At 40.7% G+C, this 18447-nt stretch overlaps 2 protein-coding genes and 1 pseudogene across 3 annotated transcripts; all 3 read right to left on the bottom strand.

Moving 5' to 3' along the window:
- Positions 1-804: 804 nt before the first annotated feature.
- LOC306934591 (tubulin alpha-1C chain) lies at positions 805-5609 on the bottom strand. Its single transcript, XM_079517226.1, has 4 exons — positions 5520-5609; positions 4140-4362; positions 3445-3593; positions 805-1842 (listed from the first exon to the last, which is right to left on the bottom strand). Exons 1-4 carry the CDS (start codon positions 5520-5522, stop codon positions 868-870), a joined length of 1350 nt encoding a protein of 449 aa, XP_079373352.1. The 5' UTR covers positions 5523-5609; the 3' UTR covers positions 805-867.
- A 1568-nt stretch (positions 5610-7177) lies between these two features.
- On the bottom strand, positions 7178-13300 carry LOC306934583 (tubulin alpha chain). Its single transcript, XM_079517213.1, has 4 exons — positions 13229-13300; positions 10914-11136; positions 10438-10586; positions 7178-8324 (listed from the first exon to the last, which is right to left on the bottom strand). Exons 1-4 carry the CDS (start codon positions 13229-13231, stop codon positions 7344-7346), a joined length of 1356 nt encoding a protein of 451 aa, XP_079373339.1. The 5' UTR covers positions 13232-13300; the 3' UTR covers positions 7178-7343.
- Positions 13301-14593: 1293 nt separating this feature from the next.
- Positions 14594-17216, bottom strand: LOC306932461 (tubulin alpha chain-like; annotated as a pseudogene). Its single transcript has 3 exons — positions 16973-17216; positions 15509-15657; positions 14594-15307 (listed from the first exon to the last, which is right to left on the bottom strand). The product of its transcript is annotated as a tubulin alpha chain-like (transcript).
- Positions 17217-18447: the final 1231 nt, after the last annotated feature.

The following is an 18447-nucleotide window of genomic DNA, read 5'->3' on the forward strand; positions in this document are numbered from 1 at the left end:
ATAAAATGTATTCTTCTCCAACAGTCACAGAAATGTTTCCTCATAAAAGTAAGATTTGCAAGCACACCACAAGAATATTTATTTTCTTGACCGGTTTACCATGAAATAAATTCAATTTCATTATTGGTTTAGAGTTTAAATTCAGTCTGGCAACTGTGGGAACAAAGATAGTATTTTTAAACACCACCTGTTTGCCAACTTGACAGACCCCCTATACCTCCCTCCCATTGGGCCACAGTGAATACCAGCCTTATTTTAGACCAAGGCAGTGGCCTAGGTTCTTAAAGCTTTCATGCTGCATGTGCATGAGAAAGAGTTCACACCTAAAGATGAAACATATAATATATATATATATATATATAGATTTGCAACTTTGCAAAATGTGTTGAACCTCAGCCTAGCCCAGTATACGAAAAGCTGCCAAACACTTGACTGCCATCTAGTGTTGAATGATCACAAGCGTGTGTGGGTTCGATATATTTAACCATGATATTATTGACACAAAATTAATTGTTAAACCAACAATATACATTTACAAATTGGGGCAATTTGTAAGTAAAAGATTATAATAAAAAAGTAATATGCTGAAGTGACTACTGCATTATGAGTGTAGGGTTCCGATCATCAGTACCAACAGACAAGGCCAGAAATTCAACTACAAAAAAGGAGACACAGTGTCCCCTACAGGAGTGGAAGTGACAACAGAATATGTTACTTATTGGTATAAGGTTTATCTAAATATAATCTAAATTTAAAATAAAAAGGACAAACTTTTGCTGTAAAATCATTTATTTTAAAGCAGACAATTTGCACACAACAGAAAGGAGCAAAGCATTACAAAACGCCATTACAAAGCATTATGCCAGTCTAGTATTCTTCTCCTTCATCATCACCTTCGGTACTATCAGCCCCCACCTCTTCATAATCTTTCTCGAGTGCTGCCATGTCCTCTCTAGCTTCAGCAAACTCTCCTTCCTCCATACCCTCACCAACATACCAGTGCACAAAGGCACGTTTTGCATACATGAGGTCAAATTTGTGGTCAAGGCGAGCCCAGGCCTCTGCAACAGCAGTGGTGTTGCTCAACATGCACACAGCCCTTTGGACCTTAGCCAGATCTCCACCAGGTACTGCAGTGGGGGGCTGGTAGTTGATGCCAACTTTGAAACCAGTTGGGCACCAGTCCACAAACTGGATGGAACGCTTGGTCTTGATGGCGGCAATGGCAGCATTGACATCTTTGGGCACCACATCTCCACGGTACAGAAGGCAGCAGGCCATGTACTTGCCGCGGCGAGGGTCACATTTCACCATCTGATTGGCTGGCTCAAAGCAGGCATTGGTGATTTCAGAAACTGTCAACTGCTCATGATAAGCCTTTTCAGCAGAGATGACAGGGGCATAGGTAGCCAGAGGGAAATGGATACGGGGATATGGCACCAAGTTGGTCTGGAACTCTGTCAGATCAACATTAAGAGCACCATCAAAACGAAGGGAGGCTGTGATGGAGGACACAATCTGACTAATGAGCCTGTTGAGGTTGGTGTAAGAAGGACGATCAATATCGAGGTTCCTACGGCAAATATCATAGATGGCTTCATTATCCACCATGAAGGCACAGTCAGAGTGCTCTAGGGTGGTGTGGGTGGTCAGAATAGAGTTGTAAGGTTCCACCACAGCAGTGGACACCTGAGGAGCTGGGTAGATGGAAAACTCCAGCTTGGACTTCTTGCCGTAGTCAACAGACAGACGCTCCATCAGCAGGGAGGTGAAACCAGAACCAGTTCCACCTCCAAAGCTGTGGAAGACCAGGAACCCCTGAAGACCAGTACACTGATCAGCCTGAGGAGAGAGAAGTATAACAGTCATTGGGGCTTCAACCCCGAAAAGCTTTGTATTAATTGTTCTTCTCCTGCCGTGATTTAGAAAGTTCCCATAACATAATATGAGACCAATTTGCCTGATGGGGTTGCTAGATCAAGATGTTGAACTCCAATGCCTTATTTGCCTGATTTACACTAAACTTGCTACACACATCTCTCTACAAATTTGCCTCAAGATATAAAATCCCTCTGATTACATTTTCCACCATTTATATTTTTAATAACAATTTATATTTACAATCAAAATTGTGTGCTGTCCATATAAAGCATCCACAGAACAGGCCTCTGCAACAACATAGTCACAGGACTTAGCTGTCAGCTAAGCTAGAGAAAATAAATTAGTCTTAAGGAAAGATTTAAAAACCCCAATAGTCTGAGCACTTCTAATTGTAAGTGGTAGACTGTTCCAGCGCCTAGGGGGCAGCAGCACCAAAGGGCACAGGCCTCTAGTTTTGGGAACCTCCAGGAGCAGCTTGTCAGCAGTGACAAGCTGCTGCCCTGACTAAGGTATACGGTTCCACAAGTTCAGCGGGATAAGGAGGAAACAGCCCATGTAAAAAGTTCAACATTCAACATTTTATTCAGATTTCTACCAAATACAAAGCCTGTTATGTCAAGGAATGTTTGCCTATATTCGCTGAATGTTCGACTGTTTTTGACAAATGTTTGTCCAGAATAGGGATGCTATGATTCATATCACAAATATGTTGCTGAATATTGTAATCGCAATTATTAATCATATTCATAATCATTAATTACATTAATAATTAATTTAAGTTTTCAGGAAGTACAATTTTATAATATTCTTAATGCCTTTGTTGCTCATTGTGCTTACTGCTTATTGCTCCCATCTTTGGACAAATAATATGTACTGACCTCTGAAGGATCTACACACTCTCTCCCAGGTCATGGTGATTACGACCTGGGAAGTTGGGCAACATCTACTGTCACGTAAGAGGTTTAACGGTTGACTGACAATGGAATGCAGACGTGCGTGATCACTCCCAACTCGTAATAGGTTGACGTGCCAGTAAAACCATTTAAAACAAGACAGGTCGCGTCACACGTCTGACACTTGGTCAGATGTTGCCCAACTCAGCACCAAAGAATGACCTGGGTGTGAGAAAGCATTGGAGGAATGGGGAATGGGTTGTACAATGTTCTGGTTGTTAACCCTTGTTGTGTTACGGTGACGAAAGGTGGCCAAGGTGCAACAGCTGACCAAATAATGTTTTTTATTAATTGCTTATTTTCAATTAATTATGCAGCCATATGTAAAAATTAAAATTTGTACACATGGCCATTAAATCAAGTTTGTCTCAACATCACCAAACTAACTAACGGAAATGTTTAAGCTCATGAAACTACTGGTATAATGTTTTTGTCATTTCTTTTTGGAAATTGAACAGCAGGGGGTGGCAGCTTTGCAGAAAAAAGGGTGAGCCATCTGTATCTGTCCAATCATCATAAAACAGGTGTCAGAAACTGTCAACAACCAGAATCGTCCCCTCGCTATTATATTACGTATATTACTATCTCACTATCGCCTAAGACAACTCACCATTTTGCGGGTCCTGTCCAACACCAGGTCAATGATCTCCTTGCCAATGGTGTAGTGCCCACGGGCATAGTTGTTGGCAGCATCCTCTTTGCCAGTGATCAGCTGCTCAGGATGGAACAACTGGCGGTAGATGCCAGTGCGCACCTCATCTGAGGAACAGATTGTATATGGTATAGTAATCTCAATGATAATGTTATCCTAAATATTATTACCATATAATGCTCAGATATGCATTACACTACGGAGCATTTAATGTTATCTTGTTGTTAACTGGTGATTGTACATACAGTATATTCATTCTGTCGATACTGTACAAATATTCATACAGATGCTCACTGTATAACGCCTTTAGACACTAAATTCTCATATTCACTGTTGTACATTCCCTTCACTACCAATAAGATGTATATTAATTCATATTCACTGCTGATAGATTGTACATTCTGACTTAGAATTTTGATAGACTCTACATTATGTTAAGTCATTGATTCAGAGACACAGTGCAGATGATTCCTATTCCTATTTCATTGTTTTTATTTTCATTCGTATCTATCTTGGTTTGCCTTTTGACTCTCACCTATACCTCTCCTGTGCTTCACTCTACTGTTGCTGGTAGGATACAGGGATCAAGTTTTATCTCATCTTATCTTGCAACCTTAATTCTGATTTTTTTATCCAGAGCAGATGAAGCTTACCAATGACAGTTGGTTCCAGGTCTATAAAAACAGCCCTGGGAACATGCTTTCCGGCCCCAGTTTCACTGAAGAAGGTGTTGAAAGAATCGTCTCCACCACGCATGGTCTTGCCAGTGGGCATCTGTCCGTCCGGCTGGATCCCATGCTCCAGACAGTAGAGCTCCCAGCAGGCATTGCCAATCTGGACACCAGCCTGGCCCACGTGGACTGAGATGCACTCACGCTGGAGGAAAGTTAGGAAACATAGACACTCTTGTTTTTAAAACATCCAGTCAAATCACTGGGGTTGGGAGAACTACTTGTGCTGATTGTTTGTTTTTATCGTGGAAATACACCATACCCACATGATGATGAAAACTCTGAACTCTGAACCTGAAACATAATCATTACACAATAAAATAAACGAGTCCTGGTCCTGAAGTGAAACAGGCTGGGAGGAGTTAAGGAAAGAAGGCTCTCATTGTACGGCACAAGATATACCAGCACAAGATACCATGACCACACACCACCTGACAAGTTGCAAGCTTAAATTAACTCAACTACTCAAGACAGAATGTTCTTTCAGTTCAACACTTCATTTTCAGGCAAAATACACAACACATGTGGTGGCTTATTAGTCATCCTGTTGCCTGAATTTAAAACATGTGATAAACCACGTACGGCAGGCAAAAGAATCCAATTCATTTGTGTCAGGTGGAACTACTACAGCTATGAATTAATACACACACATTTTATTACAAAGACTAAAACTTGGGTGTATTCATCAGTTGTGGGGGAAAAAAGCTTGAACAGAACATCTGCCTTTTCAGAAAATGAAAAATATATATATTTCAGGAAATGAAGAAAACCTTATATTTTGAAAACAAAGCAATACTGCCTCATCAAAGTTGGTGTTGTGACTTTTTATATTGTCAATTACTTGCATGAGAGGGGGAGAGGTGGTGGAGTTAGGTGTTTAATTTAGCAGACGGTTTGAGGGTCCAATGGAGTTAAGAGGTTTTGTCCAAAGAGCTTTTTAATATACTACTTTTCATTGGTTCAATATTTTTGAAACAACACACAGATGTAAAGGGTGTTCGATAGCACTGATTATTTTAACGGCAGGACATTTAAGGATGAGTGACAAAGAATGCACAAGTCACAGACTGTGTAGCTGTCTGTGACAATGACAGTGTTTTAAAACCTCATAATAAAATACTTATTTAGAGGAGTAATAACATTTAATAACTAAACGATGTGGCCAGCCCAGATATATATGTTTTATTCATTTTATTTATCTTTTAAGATCTGAACTTAGCTGCCACACTTTGTCAATCAATGTAGGCCTATCCTTCTGAACATCAAAACAAACAAACAAAAACATCCCCTGTTCATACTCACCATGTTGTCTGTGTATGAGAAGTCTCGGATGAGATGAGATGAACGAAAAAATAAGTTATTCTTACAGGTAGACCTTCAATGAGACCCGTGTAAGAAGTTTGGTAAGGAGTGTGGTTGGGTGGGGCCTTATATAGTTCTAGCCGGCAAACGAAGGGGGGTGCTGGATCCGATTGGCTGATCATCACATGATTCCTTTTCTATTGGATAGATGGAGTTATCTTTTTCCATTGACACGCCATGATGACGTATCTTTTCAAGAAAGTGGGGCAGTCACAAGAGGGTGTCTATATCATGAGTAACCTCCTCTATACTATACTATTTCACATGGAATGTCAGACCTTTCTGCTTGAAAATGTTTGCCAAATTGATTTCTTAGTTACAAATAGATTATTAACATACTTTGGAATGTGAATTTGTATTTAGCCTGTGACTTGGTCTTGAACCTTTTCACAGCAGGGTAAACACAGCTGCCTGTTGTGGGTTTGTTTTTCATTTATGTGTTAGGTGTGCTTGCTTGCATGGACAGTCTGTCCTGTACAGTTACATTTCCTGTTCGCACACAAGCGGCTAATAGGTCAGACCTTACCTTTATTTCAAAGCACAATAGCTGCTGTAAAGGGTCTGTTCCTCTGTTCATTGGTGCACCTGATACCACAAATCAACAATCACGAGTGAAGGCTGCCTCTTACACTCATATGTTTCCACATGAGTATTTTTGATAATCCACCTCTACCTCCAGATCTTCCAAGAAAAGCCAGTTTCCCAGGACATGGATATGCCACTGTGTGTCAACACTAACATAACACCAACCTCTTTGCCCATTCCCTATTTAAAAATAAATGTTCGGTTTGTTCAATTGGCATCCTGCTTTATGAACCTATAAAACCAAAGGGATATATGAATATTTAGAATAGATGTTAAACATCAAGCATCAAGTCAAAGCATTTCCAATGCTTGTAGCAGGGTCGGTTTCCGGATGAAATGACTGAGGGGCAGTTGAAAATGGCGAGGGGGCACATCTCATTTTGATATAGTAAAACAATATGTACATAAAACTTAAACTGAGGGGACAGAATTTGCAACTGAGGGTACCACTGTGACAGGCCCCCTCTGGCACCCCTAGGGGGCCAGGCCTGGCTTGTAGTAGCCAGCTGTGGTTTATGTGCATATAATTTGTATACATTTTTACTTTAATTTATTCCATTGTGAACACGTCTCACATTAACGGCACATTTAAATATAACTATCCATACATTTGATGATGACAGAAAATCTATCAGTAAATTATCACAGAAATGAAAGCAGTGTAAGATTTTTAATTGAAAATCCTCACTCAATGAATAACAAGGTTGTCATTGGTCATCTGCATGTACTGTATGTACTGTCTAAGCACTTACAAGAGATTATGCATGTGATGAGTGCGTATACTTTATCTATGTTGGTCATCAGTGATTAGTCTTGTGCACAAGGGGAATCAGTCACAGCTGCATAGGTTATAGAAAGAGATCAAAAACAGGGGACAAAAGGACTGTACAATAATAGGGTGCACAAATAGACTTCAAAGTAAATGGGTGAGTCCATGTGGGTGTGTCAACTGATGGTGTCCTCACAATATTGTTGGTACTGTACAGTGCACGAGAAATAGCTCTTGAGAGTCATAATGGTTGAGCATTTTATTAATACACCAAATTGATCCAAACCTTTTCAACAATCAAATTAGCCTTTCCACAACAAAAAACAGTGTGCATTGTTTATATAATGTGCATTTGTAAGATACTCCCTGTTGATAGGTATCAATAGAAAGTAATTTTCCAAATAAAACACTTAACACTCCTCTCCCTCCTCCTCTCCCTCACCCTCAACTGAATCAACTCCAACCTCTTCATAATCCTTCTCCAGAGCTGCCATGTCCTCTCTGGCCTCGGAGAACTCTCCCTCCTCCATACCCTCACCTACGTACCAGTGAACAAAAGCACGCTTGGCATACATCAGATCGAACTTGTGGTCAAGGCGAGCCCAGGCCTCTGCAATAGCAGTGGTGTTGCTCAACATGCACACAGCCCTCTGGACCTTGGCCAGATCTCCACCAGGTACTACAGTGGGGGGCTGGTAGTTGATGCCAACTTTGAAACCAGTTGGGCACCAGTCCACAAACTGGATGGAGCGCTTTGTTTTAATTGTAGCAATGGCAGCATTGACATCTTTGGGCACCACATCTCCACGGTACAGAAGGCAGCAGGCCATGTACTTGCCGTGGCGAGGGTCACATTTCACCATCTGATTGGCTGGCTCAAAGCAGGCATTGGTGATTTCAGAGACTGAGAGCTGCTCATGATAAGCCTTTTCAGCAGAGATGACAGGGGCATAGGTAGCCAGAGGGAAATGGATACGGGGATATGGCACCAAGTTGGTCTGGAACTCTGTCAGATCAACATTAAGAGCACCATCAAAACGAAGGGAGGCTGTGATGGAGGACACAATCTGACTAATGAGCCTGTTGAGGTTGGTGTAGGAAGGACGATCAATATCGAGGTTCCTACGGCAAATATCATATATGGCTTCATTATCCACCATGAAGGCACAGTCAGAGTGCTCTAGGGTGGTGTGGGTGGTCAGAATAGCATTGTAAGGCTCCACCACAGCAGTGGACACCTGAGGAGCTGGGTAGATGGAGAACTCCAGCTTGGACTTCTTGCCATAGTCAACAGACAGACGCTCCATCAGCAGGGAGGTGAAACCAGAACCAGTTCCACCTCCAAAGCTGTGGAAGACCAGGAACCCCTGAAGACCAGTGCACTGATCAGACTGAGGAGAGAGGATAGTGGTCAGTAACAGTTCATTTTAAGGTGTATACATAAGGCACATATGACACCTACATAAGCATTGCATGACATTAACATACATAAGTATATTCATAAATGTTTGTTCCACATACTGTCACTTAGTTTCAATATAAGATTAACCTAATCCTCTGACAAGTGACATTGTTGTCAGTATAGTGTTACATCCATGCCAATAAAGCTATTTGAATTGAAATTTGAATTGTCAACAGTGTCATGACAATCAATGACAAGCTCTTCTGTGTATGACATTGTCATAGTTACAAATTACAATTTAGGCATTTAGCAGACGCTCTTAATCCAGAGCGATTTACAATAAGCAAGAAGAAAAAACATGGTAATACATCAAAACATAAAAAAGTCATCATGAATCCTACGTAAGCTTAAGAATATCTATCTAAGGAAACTATGTGTATACACTATAGAGTGCTATGTCTACATAAAGTGCTATTTAAATTACATAAGTTGAGCCTGTGCATACGCCTGTAGGAGGTCGAGGCCAGGGAAAGTACTACGGCAAGTGCTGTGGGCTAAGATGGAGTCTGAAGACTGAGGTGCGTTTTCAGACTGCGGCGGAAGATTGGGAGTGAATCTGCAGTTCTGATTGTAATGGGAAGTGCATTCCATAGTTATGGAGCCAGAGAAGGGAGAAGAGTTTGGGATGTGTGTAGCGTTGTCCCAGCGTTTTTAGCAAAGGTAGCCTACTTCCAGCTTCCCTGCGTCGGCTGATCTGAGCGCTCGAGAGGGTTTGAGGCGTGCGATCATACTTGCAGTTCTTTATATCAATAGTAATAGTTCTTTATATCAATCCTATGTGAATAGAGAAATAGGTCTTATAAATACTAGTTTCAGCCTGAGCCGATGGCGTAGTTCAGGCACCTAGGCTGAATCTTACAAATATCAGTTGATACCACTTTGTGCCAGAGTAAATCCTACATAACATTGCTATGCTGGTGTCATGCCAGCTAATATCAAGAGGGAACACTGCCCATTGTTATTAAATGTCCCATTTACAGCCCATTGAGGTTTTCCTGCAATGTCACTTTATTTAAATAATTATGCCAATTTGACTTAATGAGGAACACACAGAACAATCATTTAAACTAACAAAGTATGGCCATTTTACAATGCATAGTGCCTCAATATTTTACAAAAATATAATGGAATTACAAAGTGGGAAGACTGAAAATCTTAGATTAATATAAGAGATCTAGGGTGTGAAATTAGTGAAGAGAAATGGTTGGATATAATTTACAAAGTTGGGTGGGTCACTAGGGATATTAGAAGCAAATGTACCCATAGATTCTACTATACTCCTGTGAAGCTGTTTAGGATGTGCTTGATAGAAGACAAAAGATGGTGGAAATATAAGGAAGAAAATGTCCTGTGGTTTAGGTACTGAGGAAACTTGAAGAATGGTTGGGACAAAGATTACCAGAATCTTCTGTGAGATAGCACACTTTTGCCACAAGGGGTCAGCAAGGCACAACATGCAGGCCTTATCAATGCAGCCAGGCTGATATTGAGAGTATGTACACGGGGCTCATAGATTGGATTCGATTGACATAAAGAATATTCAATTAAATTCAAATGAGCTTTATTGGCATGAGAAAACATATGTTCACATTGCCAAAGCAAGTGTCCAAATACAATAAAGTATGAGACTACTTATTTGTACATTAAAAGGATTGGTGCATTAAGCATGTGTAATAATACATTATACAGATGATATAATCACTATTGTTAATTATAGAGTGTAGAGGGGTGTTGTCCTATTAGCGTAGTTTTTGACTGCTTGTTGTGTTTTGTTTTTTTGTCCTTTTGTCTTTTTCTTTGCCTTGTGTATCATGTCAATTATTTTGTTGAAAAACCAACAAAAAACAAGTATAGCCATTTTGATGCCTTTTAACCTGTACCGATTCTATGTTTCAACGTGGTTGCTGTTGCTACTATGACACCTGACATTCCAGGGATCAATAAAGGTTATCTTACATTCAAATTAAGTAATTATACATTGGCCCATACAAAACAATTATCCATTTACATTGTATCTACAAAACAATAATTTATATACTTACCAGTTTGCGGACCCTGTCCAACACCAGGTCAATGATCTCCTTGCCAATGGTGTAGTGTCCACGGGCATAGTTGTTGGCAGCATCCTCTTTGCCAGTGATCAGCTGCTCAGGGTGGAACAACTGGCGGTAGATGCCACTGCGTACCTCATCTGAGGAAACAACGAAGAGGTTGACTGTTGTGGATTCATTGGAATATTACATTGCAAATGTAACTTTACTTTGCACAATTTGATATTCTGACAGAATAGAAGAATGACAATGTTTGGTGTCCGAATATAAGTAACTATTGTATATAATTTTATTTTCATTCTTGTCTATCTTGGTTTGGCTTTTGACTATTACTATCACCTAACACCTCTCCTGTAGGCCTATTTCACTCACTGCTGCTGCTGGTATGATACATCTAGGGATCAAGTTCTTATCTTACAACCTTAATTCTGAAAAATATGCATTTATCCAGAGTAGATGAAGCTTACCAATGACAGTGGGCTCCAGATCTACAAAGACAGCCCTGGGAACATGCTTTCCAGCCCCAGTCTCACTGAAAAATGTGTTGTAAGAATCGTCTCCTCCTCCAATGGTCTTGTCACTGGGCATCTGTCCGTCCGGCTGGATCCCATGCTCCAGACAGTAGAGCTCCCAGCAGGCATTGCCAATCTGGACACCTGCCTGGCCCACGTGGATGGAGATGCACTCGCGCTGGAAGCAGAAAAGGGGCATTACAGCATTTTTAAATTGTAATCCTCTCCACTCAGTTCATAACATCACATTTTACTTAGATCATTTCACACCCTGTGTATCATATTATTTAGAGGAAAGAAGAAGCAACATTTTAACATGAACACTAAACACAACTTTTGTCACATCGTCACCAATCTGAGAACTCATCGTCAAAAAATGAAGGGAAAACAGCGCCCTCTTTTCCTTTGAATTGAGTCTGTCTTGAGAGACTACATCATCACTAAACCTATATATTTTACCTGATATAATATATTCCATAAAAAATATTTCTCATCAAAATATATTATAAGTATATATATATATATATATATATATATATATATATATATATATAGTGTATGTATAGTACAGTAGTCCCACTGTTCTTTAATATTTCAACATGGAATTGCACAAAAAAACAAAAGAAGTATTTAGGTAATTGCCAAAGCAAGTGTCCAAATACAATAGAAGGGTATCTTGGTGGTGTATCGAATCTTGTGGACCAGACCTATTGCAAGATGTTGTACTCTGTCGTCAACCCTAAGCCATTCCAGCCTGACAAAGTGGTCAGGGGTGAGATGGGTTCGGGGGGTGAGGCCCAGTAGTAGCCTGGTCAGTTTGTTTTGGGAAGTCTGGAGCCTTGTTTTAAGGGCCTTTGGGGTGCTCTGGTACCAAGAGGTGCATTGTCCGGGTGATGCGTTTAGTGTTCTAGTGAAAACCTTGAGTCTAAACAGTAGGCCTATATTTCCAAAATCATCTTTTGACTAGGCTACTAGTACTATAGTACTATGTAGGCTAAAAATTACATTTAAGACAAACACATTTCCATTATAGCCTACTTTAGCAACCAATTGTTTTCTGCCTATATCTCTACTATAGCACACAATAATGCACCCAAGCAAGTAGAGAACAGATCATCTGGGTCATGTAGAGGCTACTCTGCCTCTTTAGAATACCGTAGATACTGATTGATTGATTGATTAATTGATTGATTGATTGATTGATTGATTGATTGATTGATTGATTGATTGATGCAGAATTACAGTAGCCTACATTTCAAGCACAACTAAGACTGTTAACTGTGGACGACACGACACCATAAAGCATTACACTTGTGGGTCCACCCTTTTCAATTCATCAAAACATTTAGAGACGTACAAATATACACTTCTATATAATAAAAAACAGGAAAATCATCATAAAAGGCGCTTGTTGAACTGTTCAACAAACCATGTGCAATCCATATTCGGCATGAACAAGCGCCCTACCAACAGTTTGAATTCCCTCTGTTGTGGGTGTGGAGTCTGGACTTCGTTTAGACAGGTAGGCCTATACATGGGTATCTTGGTGGTGTAGCGAATCTTGTGGACCACACCCATTGCAAGATGCTGAGGCCTACTCTGTCATCAACCCTAAGCCATTCCAGGCTTCCAGCCTATCAAAATGGACAGGGGTGAGGTGGGACCACCACATCTTCCATGCACATTCTTCACCACAAATGCACATTGTTACTTTTGCAGTAGAAAATACAAGTATTTTAGAGTGATATATAGAAGAATATGTATTTGATATAATGCGTCGTAGTCAAGATTAACTATAAAAAAATATTTTTCAAAATAAAAGATAAAGTTTAAAATATTCCAGAATAATAGACAATGTATAGCCTAGATCAAAATTGCATAGGCCTGCAGTCTATATTGGCAAAATGGCTGACAAACTGGTTATAGCCTACGAAGGAGCCGATGGTATGAGCAATTGAAGGATTCATTGTTAATCTTGACAGGGGTCTCGCAAGGTTTCGCAATGGTGGCGATATAAAGCAATACATTTGAATTAAAAATAATGGGCTAGATGGTGGTGCAATGCGCAATTTATTTTTTACAGACTATGCAATGATGTGACAGGCATGCAGCACAGCGGGTGACAATGGGCTTGAGGGAGGCGCTCAGGAATAAAAAGCTCCTACAGCAATAAAAAGCATTCCATTAAACCCGCCCAAATAAATAAAGGCAAACCAAAGGAACCCCAGTCCCAGTGTATAATAAATATGTGGTCGTAGGCATATACTTACCATGATTGCTTGTCGAGATTATGCAATGTAATATCACAAGGCTGGTGCGGTGCGTCTTCTGCAGGAGTGGGGTGAGGGTCTGACGCAAATCTGATAATCTGCGTCAAACACTAGGCTACAGTATAGCTGTCTGAGGGGGGCACGTGTACACATAGGAGCCAACCAGCGCCCGGCCACCTGCTTGATTGCCTACATAGCAGAAAATACCCTTTAGTTTAATACCTAATGATTTATTTCTTCTCTAGTCAAGAGAACCCCAGTTGCTCTCTCTATCTAGCTCTAGACTATAGTTTACCTTACACAAAGCCTAAACCGTTTTGTCATTCATCTGAAAAGATTTGGAGTTTGGAGTCGGACCACAGCTATAAAAGTGTGCTCCCACGAAGAGCGCAGGTCTCGGCTATGCCTCCCCCTGCAGGGCCAGCAAACCTCGGAAGGCATGCAGGCATAGGCTAGCCAATTGGAATATAAATGTATTTTAATTTTTTGTAATTTCTTTAAAAATCGGTATGTAATATGATTTGTGTGAGTTTTAGACAACATTTGGAGTAACAGCAAAAACTGTTAAAGAAAATGCAAAATAGGGGGAATCTATATAGTCCAGCTGATGCAACTCACTATAGGCTGGACTCCAGCCTATAGTGAGTTGCATCATGATCCAAGAGGAATCAAGGGAAAAATATATTTGATTGATTTTTTTTAATTTAGGCATTTAGCAGAAGCTCTTAATCCAGAGCGATTTACATTAAGCAAGAACAAAAACCATGGCAATACATCACATACAAAAAAGTAGTTATCATGAAACATGCGTAAGCTAAGAACGTAAAATAGGGGGGGCTGTAACTTTTTTACAGGTTCCAGTTTCGGATTGCAGCCGCCTAAGTGCTCTTTTTTAGAGCCGTTTTGAAGGAGTCTAGGGATTAACATGTCTTAATGGCTGTTGGTAGAGCGTTCCACATAGTTCCACATTTTATTGCACATGGTTTGTTGAACTCCCTCTGGTGTTGTGATTGTGGACTTCGTTGACATTAAGGAAGTATTTTGACATGGTACATATCTTAGTGGTGTAGCGAAAGACCAGGCCCATTGCAAGTTGCTGTACTCTGTCGTCAACCCAAAGCCATTCCAGCCTATCAAAAAGGGCAGCTATGAGTGGGTTATGGAAGTTGCCAAGTATAGCCTGAACACTTTATTTATACAACTTTATTTATACAATATAGACAAACAGACATTGAATAGAATGGACTGTCTAATTGGAATGCATAGAATCACATACAGAATGTTCTTCCTGTTTATTAAGCTCATTGCTTTCCCCCATTTAAGACTCCTCTCCCTCCTCCTCTCCCTCACCCTCAATGGAGTCAACTACCCCAAACCTGTGGGGGGCTGGTAGTTGATGCCAACTTTGAAACCAGTTGGGCACCAGTCCACAAACTGGATGGTACGTTTGGTCTTGATGGTGGCGATGGCAGCATTGACATCTTTGGGCACCACATCTCCACGGTACAGAAGGCAGCAGGCCATGTACTTGCCGTGGCGAGGGTCACATTTCACCATCTGATTGGCTGGCTCAAAGCAGGCATTGGTGATTTCAGAGACTGAGAGCTGCTCATGATAAGCCTTTTCAGCAGAGATGACAGGGGCATAGGTAGCCAGAGGGAAATAGATATGGCACCACGTTGGTCTGGAACTCTGTCAGATCAACATTAAGAGCATCATCAAAACGAAGGGAGCTAGGCTGTGATGGAGGAAACAATCTGACCAATAAGCCTGTTGAGGTTGGTGTAGGACGCTCAATATAAAGGTTCCTACGACAAATATCATAGATGGCTTCATTATCCACCATGAAGGCACAGTCAGAGTGCTCTAGGGTGGTGTGGGTGGTCAGAATAGAGTTGTAAGGCTCCACCACAGCAGTGGACACCTGAGGAGCTGCGGGTAGATGGAGAACTCCAGCTTGGACTTCTTACCGTAGTCAACAGACAGACGCTCCATCAGCAGGGAGGTAAAAGCAGAACCAGTTCCACATCCAAAGCTGTGGAAGACCAGGAACCCCTGAAGACCAGTGCACTGGTCAGCCTGAGGAGAGAGAGAAGGACGTGGTCAGTATAGAATAAATTAATCATTTACATTACAGTGCAGTGCCCGTACGGGGTGTGCCACGATTAGTCGCACACAGGTTCTGGAGAACTGAACTTCATCGATACAGCACTTCCTTGTGTGAAGTGTGAATTTGATGGGATGAGCGTTTTGAGAAATGCGAGGAGTTTAAGTGCCTACCAGTTTACGGATCCTGTCCAACACCAGGTCAATGATTTCCTTGCCAATGGTGTAGTGTCCACGGGCATAGTTGTTGGCAGCATCCTCTTTGCCAGTGATCAGCTGCTCAGGATGGAACAACTGGCGATAGGTGCCAGTGCGCACCTCATCTGAGGAACAGATTGTATACAGTAGGATTCTCAATGACAATTTTATCATAGATATCATATTACCGGTGCAATAAAGAATACTCAGATATTCACAAGAGAACATTTAATGATACCAGAGACTAACTTATTCATATATTCATTGTTGTTAACTCTTGATATTCATTCATTCATTCTTACTGTTGAATGTTGATACAGTAAATTGTACATTTATTCATCCAGATAAGATGTCTGTTAATTCATATTTTCACTGCTGCTAGACTGTACATTCTGACTTATATTTATTTTATTGATCGACTACATGTGTTAAGACAGTTAAGTAAGGGGTCTTCAATGTTTTTCAGGCCAGGGATCCCTTAGCTGAGAGAGAGATTAAGCAGGGACCCCCACTACATATTGGATTCATGTTAAAAGACACCCACCGAGCGTGTTTTTCTGATTTTTAGCTGCGTTTCTCCATCGGTTTTCCGAAAAACGCGTCCTTTAAGCACTTAAACCTGATCAGTATATCCTGATCAGACTTTGTAAACTTGACAGCTTTTTCCCTGTACATCGAACCTCATCTACAGTAAGGGGTCTTCAATGTTTTTCAGGCCAGGGATCCCTTAGCTGAGAGAGAGATTAAGCAGGGACCCCCACTACATATTGGATTCATGTTAAAGGACACCCACCGAGCGTGTTTTTCTGATTTTTAGCTGCGTTTCTCCATCGGTTTTCCGAAAAACGCGTCCTTTAAGCACTTAAACCTGATCAGTATATCCTGATCAGACTTTGTAAACTTGACAGCTTTTTCCCTGTACATCGAACCTCATCTACAAGCTCACTTGTAGATCTGCTAATTTCGGCTAATGTTCCGTCCTCACCTTCGTCTTCAATGTTTGTGTTACACAATGTTTGTGTTTACACGAACACTCAAAATTGTCCATTCATTGTCAATGGCATTTAATGTTTGTGTAGGACAAAGTTTGTGTTAGCACATACACCAAAAGCTGGACATAGGAGAGGTTATCTCCCCTCAAAAAATAAAGCCCCTATCACACAAAGATTTGGCCCCTCCATGCAGTATCTCTGAGACCCATGTACTGTATTAAGTCATTCATTCAGAGACACAGTGCAGATGTTTTGTGTCAGAACAGAATATAAGTCATTGTGTTTTTGATTTTCATTCTTATCTATCTTGGTTTGGCTTTTATTACTCTCCTGCATGTGTTCACTCACTGCTGTTGCTGGTAGGATGCATACATTTCTCTAGGGATCAATCAAGTTTTATCATCTTACAATCTTAATTCTGCATTTATCCAGAGTAAATGAAGCTTACCAATGACAGTGGGCTCCAGATCTACAAAAACAGCCCTGGGAACATGCTTTCCAGCCCCAGTCTCACTGAAAAAGGTGTTGAAAGAATCATCTCCTCCTCCAATGGTCTTGTCACTGGGCATCCGTCCATCCGGCTGTATCCCATGCTCCAGACAGTAGAGCTCCCAGCAGGCATTGCCAATCTGGACACCTGCCTGGCCCACGTGGATGGAGATGCACTCACGCTGGAAGAGAGAACTATACATTGTTTGACTCAAGTTCAACAAAACACAGAAGGTATAAAAAGTGAGTGAGATTATTCAAGTTAATAACCAGTTTCTAATTGCATAGTTGTATTGGAAACAAGCTGGCTTTTGGGGTTTTTAAATATTCTTAGTATCTGCAAACTGTTAATAAAGGATTAACTCAATCAATTGGACGATGAGGAGACTGCAGTGCACATATCCTGTAGGTCATGTTATAAAATAACAGTAACAATATTTGAAAGATAAACTGCTTCCTTTAAACAGCAGACCTATTAGAAAGCAAATGATGAGAACAATGCAGTAGTGTCCAATGTCCATTACCAATACCAACATGTATATTTAATGACTGGCAGCTAGGTGGCCATGCTGACGTGCATTAAATACATTCCATCTATCAGCCCATGGATAGGGTTTCTTTGGGCAAGGGCCATTTGATGAAGAAGAGCGCTGTGTCTGCACATCACCCATGATCTGTACTACCATGATGAGCAAGGACCAGTAAGGATAAGATATAGATAGGATAGCCTACCTCAACCTCCAGCCCATTGTGAGTATAGTAGCCTAGTGGTTGGAAGCATATTATTCATTCTAACCACACCAGTGTTACCATGTCTACTTATTATGTGATTATGTGACTTTGGGCTTGTTTATCTCTAAAGTTGCTTGTAAATTTGTTGTATGCAGGCATCGGGTCTTGGGCTTGTAAATTTGGGCTTTATATTGTTTCCTAATGATTCTTCAAGTCAAGCAATGTGTAGCACTAGCTTTACAGATTTGTGTTGTTTAGGAAAATCAAGATTTGTTTGAAAATAGCAGATCTAGCTTGTTGATCGTCTATTTTCTAGCTTATTTCTCTCGCAAAAATCTGGCAACACTGCTGAACTATAGGCTAGCCTGCGCAATCCATTTTTATTTAAACCTTTTTGTTCGCGCCTGCCTGGCTGCCTATCCAGCGCGCCATCGCATCTCCCACACTCAATTGAATTTTTGATGAATTGAACATGGTGGACCCTCTTGTAAACAAGTGTAATGCTTAATTGGGTCGTCCACTCACAGTTAACAGTCTTTGTATTGAGTTTGTGCTTGAAATGTACTGTAATTCTGCAAACTGTTAATAAATATTTCAATCAATCAATCAATCAATTGAGGATCTTGTTTGTTGATATAGATAGCCAAAAAAAAATTGAAAATCCAAAACACCCTCTCCACTTCTGTCAAACCCCATGCCAAA

The sequence above is a fragment of the Electrona antarctica genome (genome assembly GCF_951216825.1).
Source record: "Electrona antarctica genome assembly, chromosome: 2".
NCBI lineage: Eukaryota > Metazoa > Chordata > Actinopteri > Myctophiformes > Myctophidae > Electrona > Electrona antarctica.

Bases quoted from the DNA above. Each gene is read 5' to 3' on its own strand.
- LOC306934591 (XM_079517226.1), bottom strand. The intron at 3,594-4,139 runs GTAAGCTTCATC...TCTGTTCCTCAG, and splicing joins CCTGGAACCAACTGTCATTG to ATGAGGTGCGCACTGGCATC. The intron at 1,843-3,444 runs GTGAGTTGTCTT...CTCTCTCCTCAG, and splicing joins TGGACAGGACCCGCAAAATG to GCTGATCAGTGTACTGGTCT.
- LOC306934583 (XM_079517213.1), bottom strand. The intron at 10,587-10,913 runs GTAAGCTTCATC...TTGTTTCCTCAG, and splicing joins TCTGGAGCCCACTGTCATTG to ATGAGGTACGCAGTGGCATC. The intron at 8,325-10,437 runs GTAAGTATATAA...CTCTCTCCTCAG, and splicing joins TGGACAGGGTCCGCAAACTG to TCTGATCAGTGCACTGGTCT.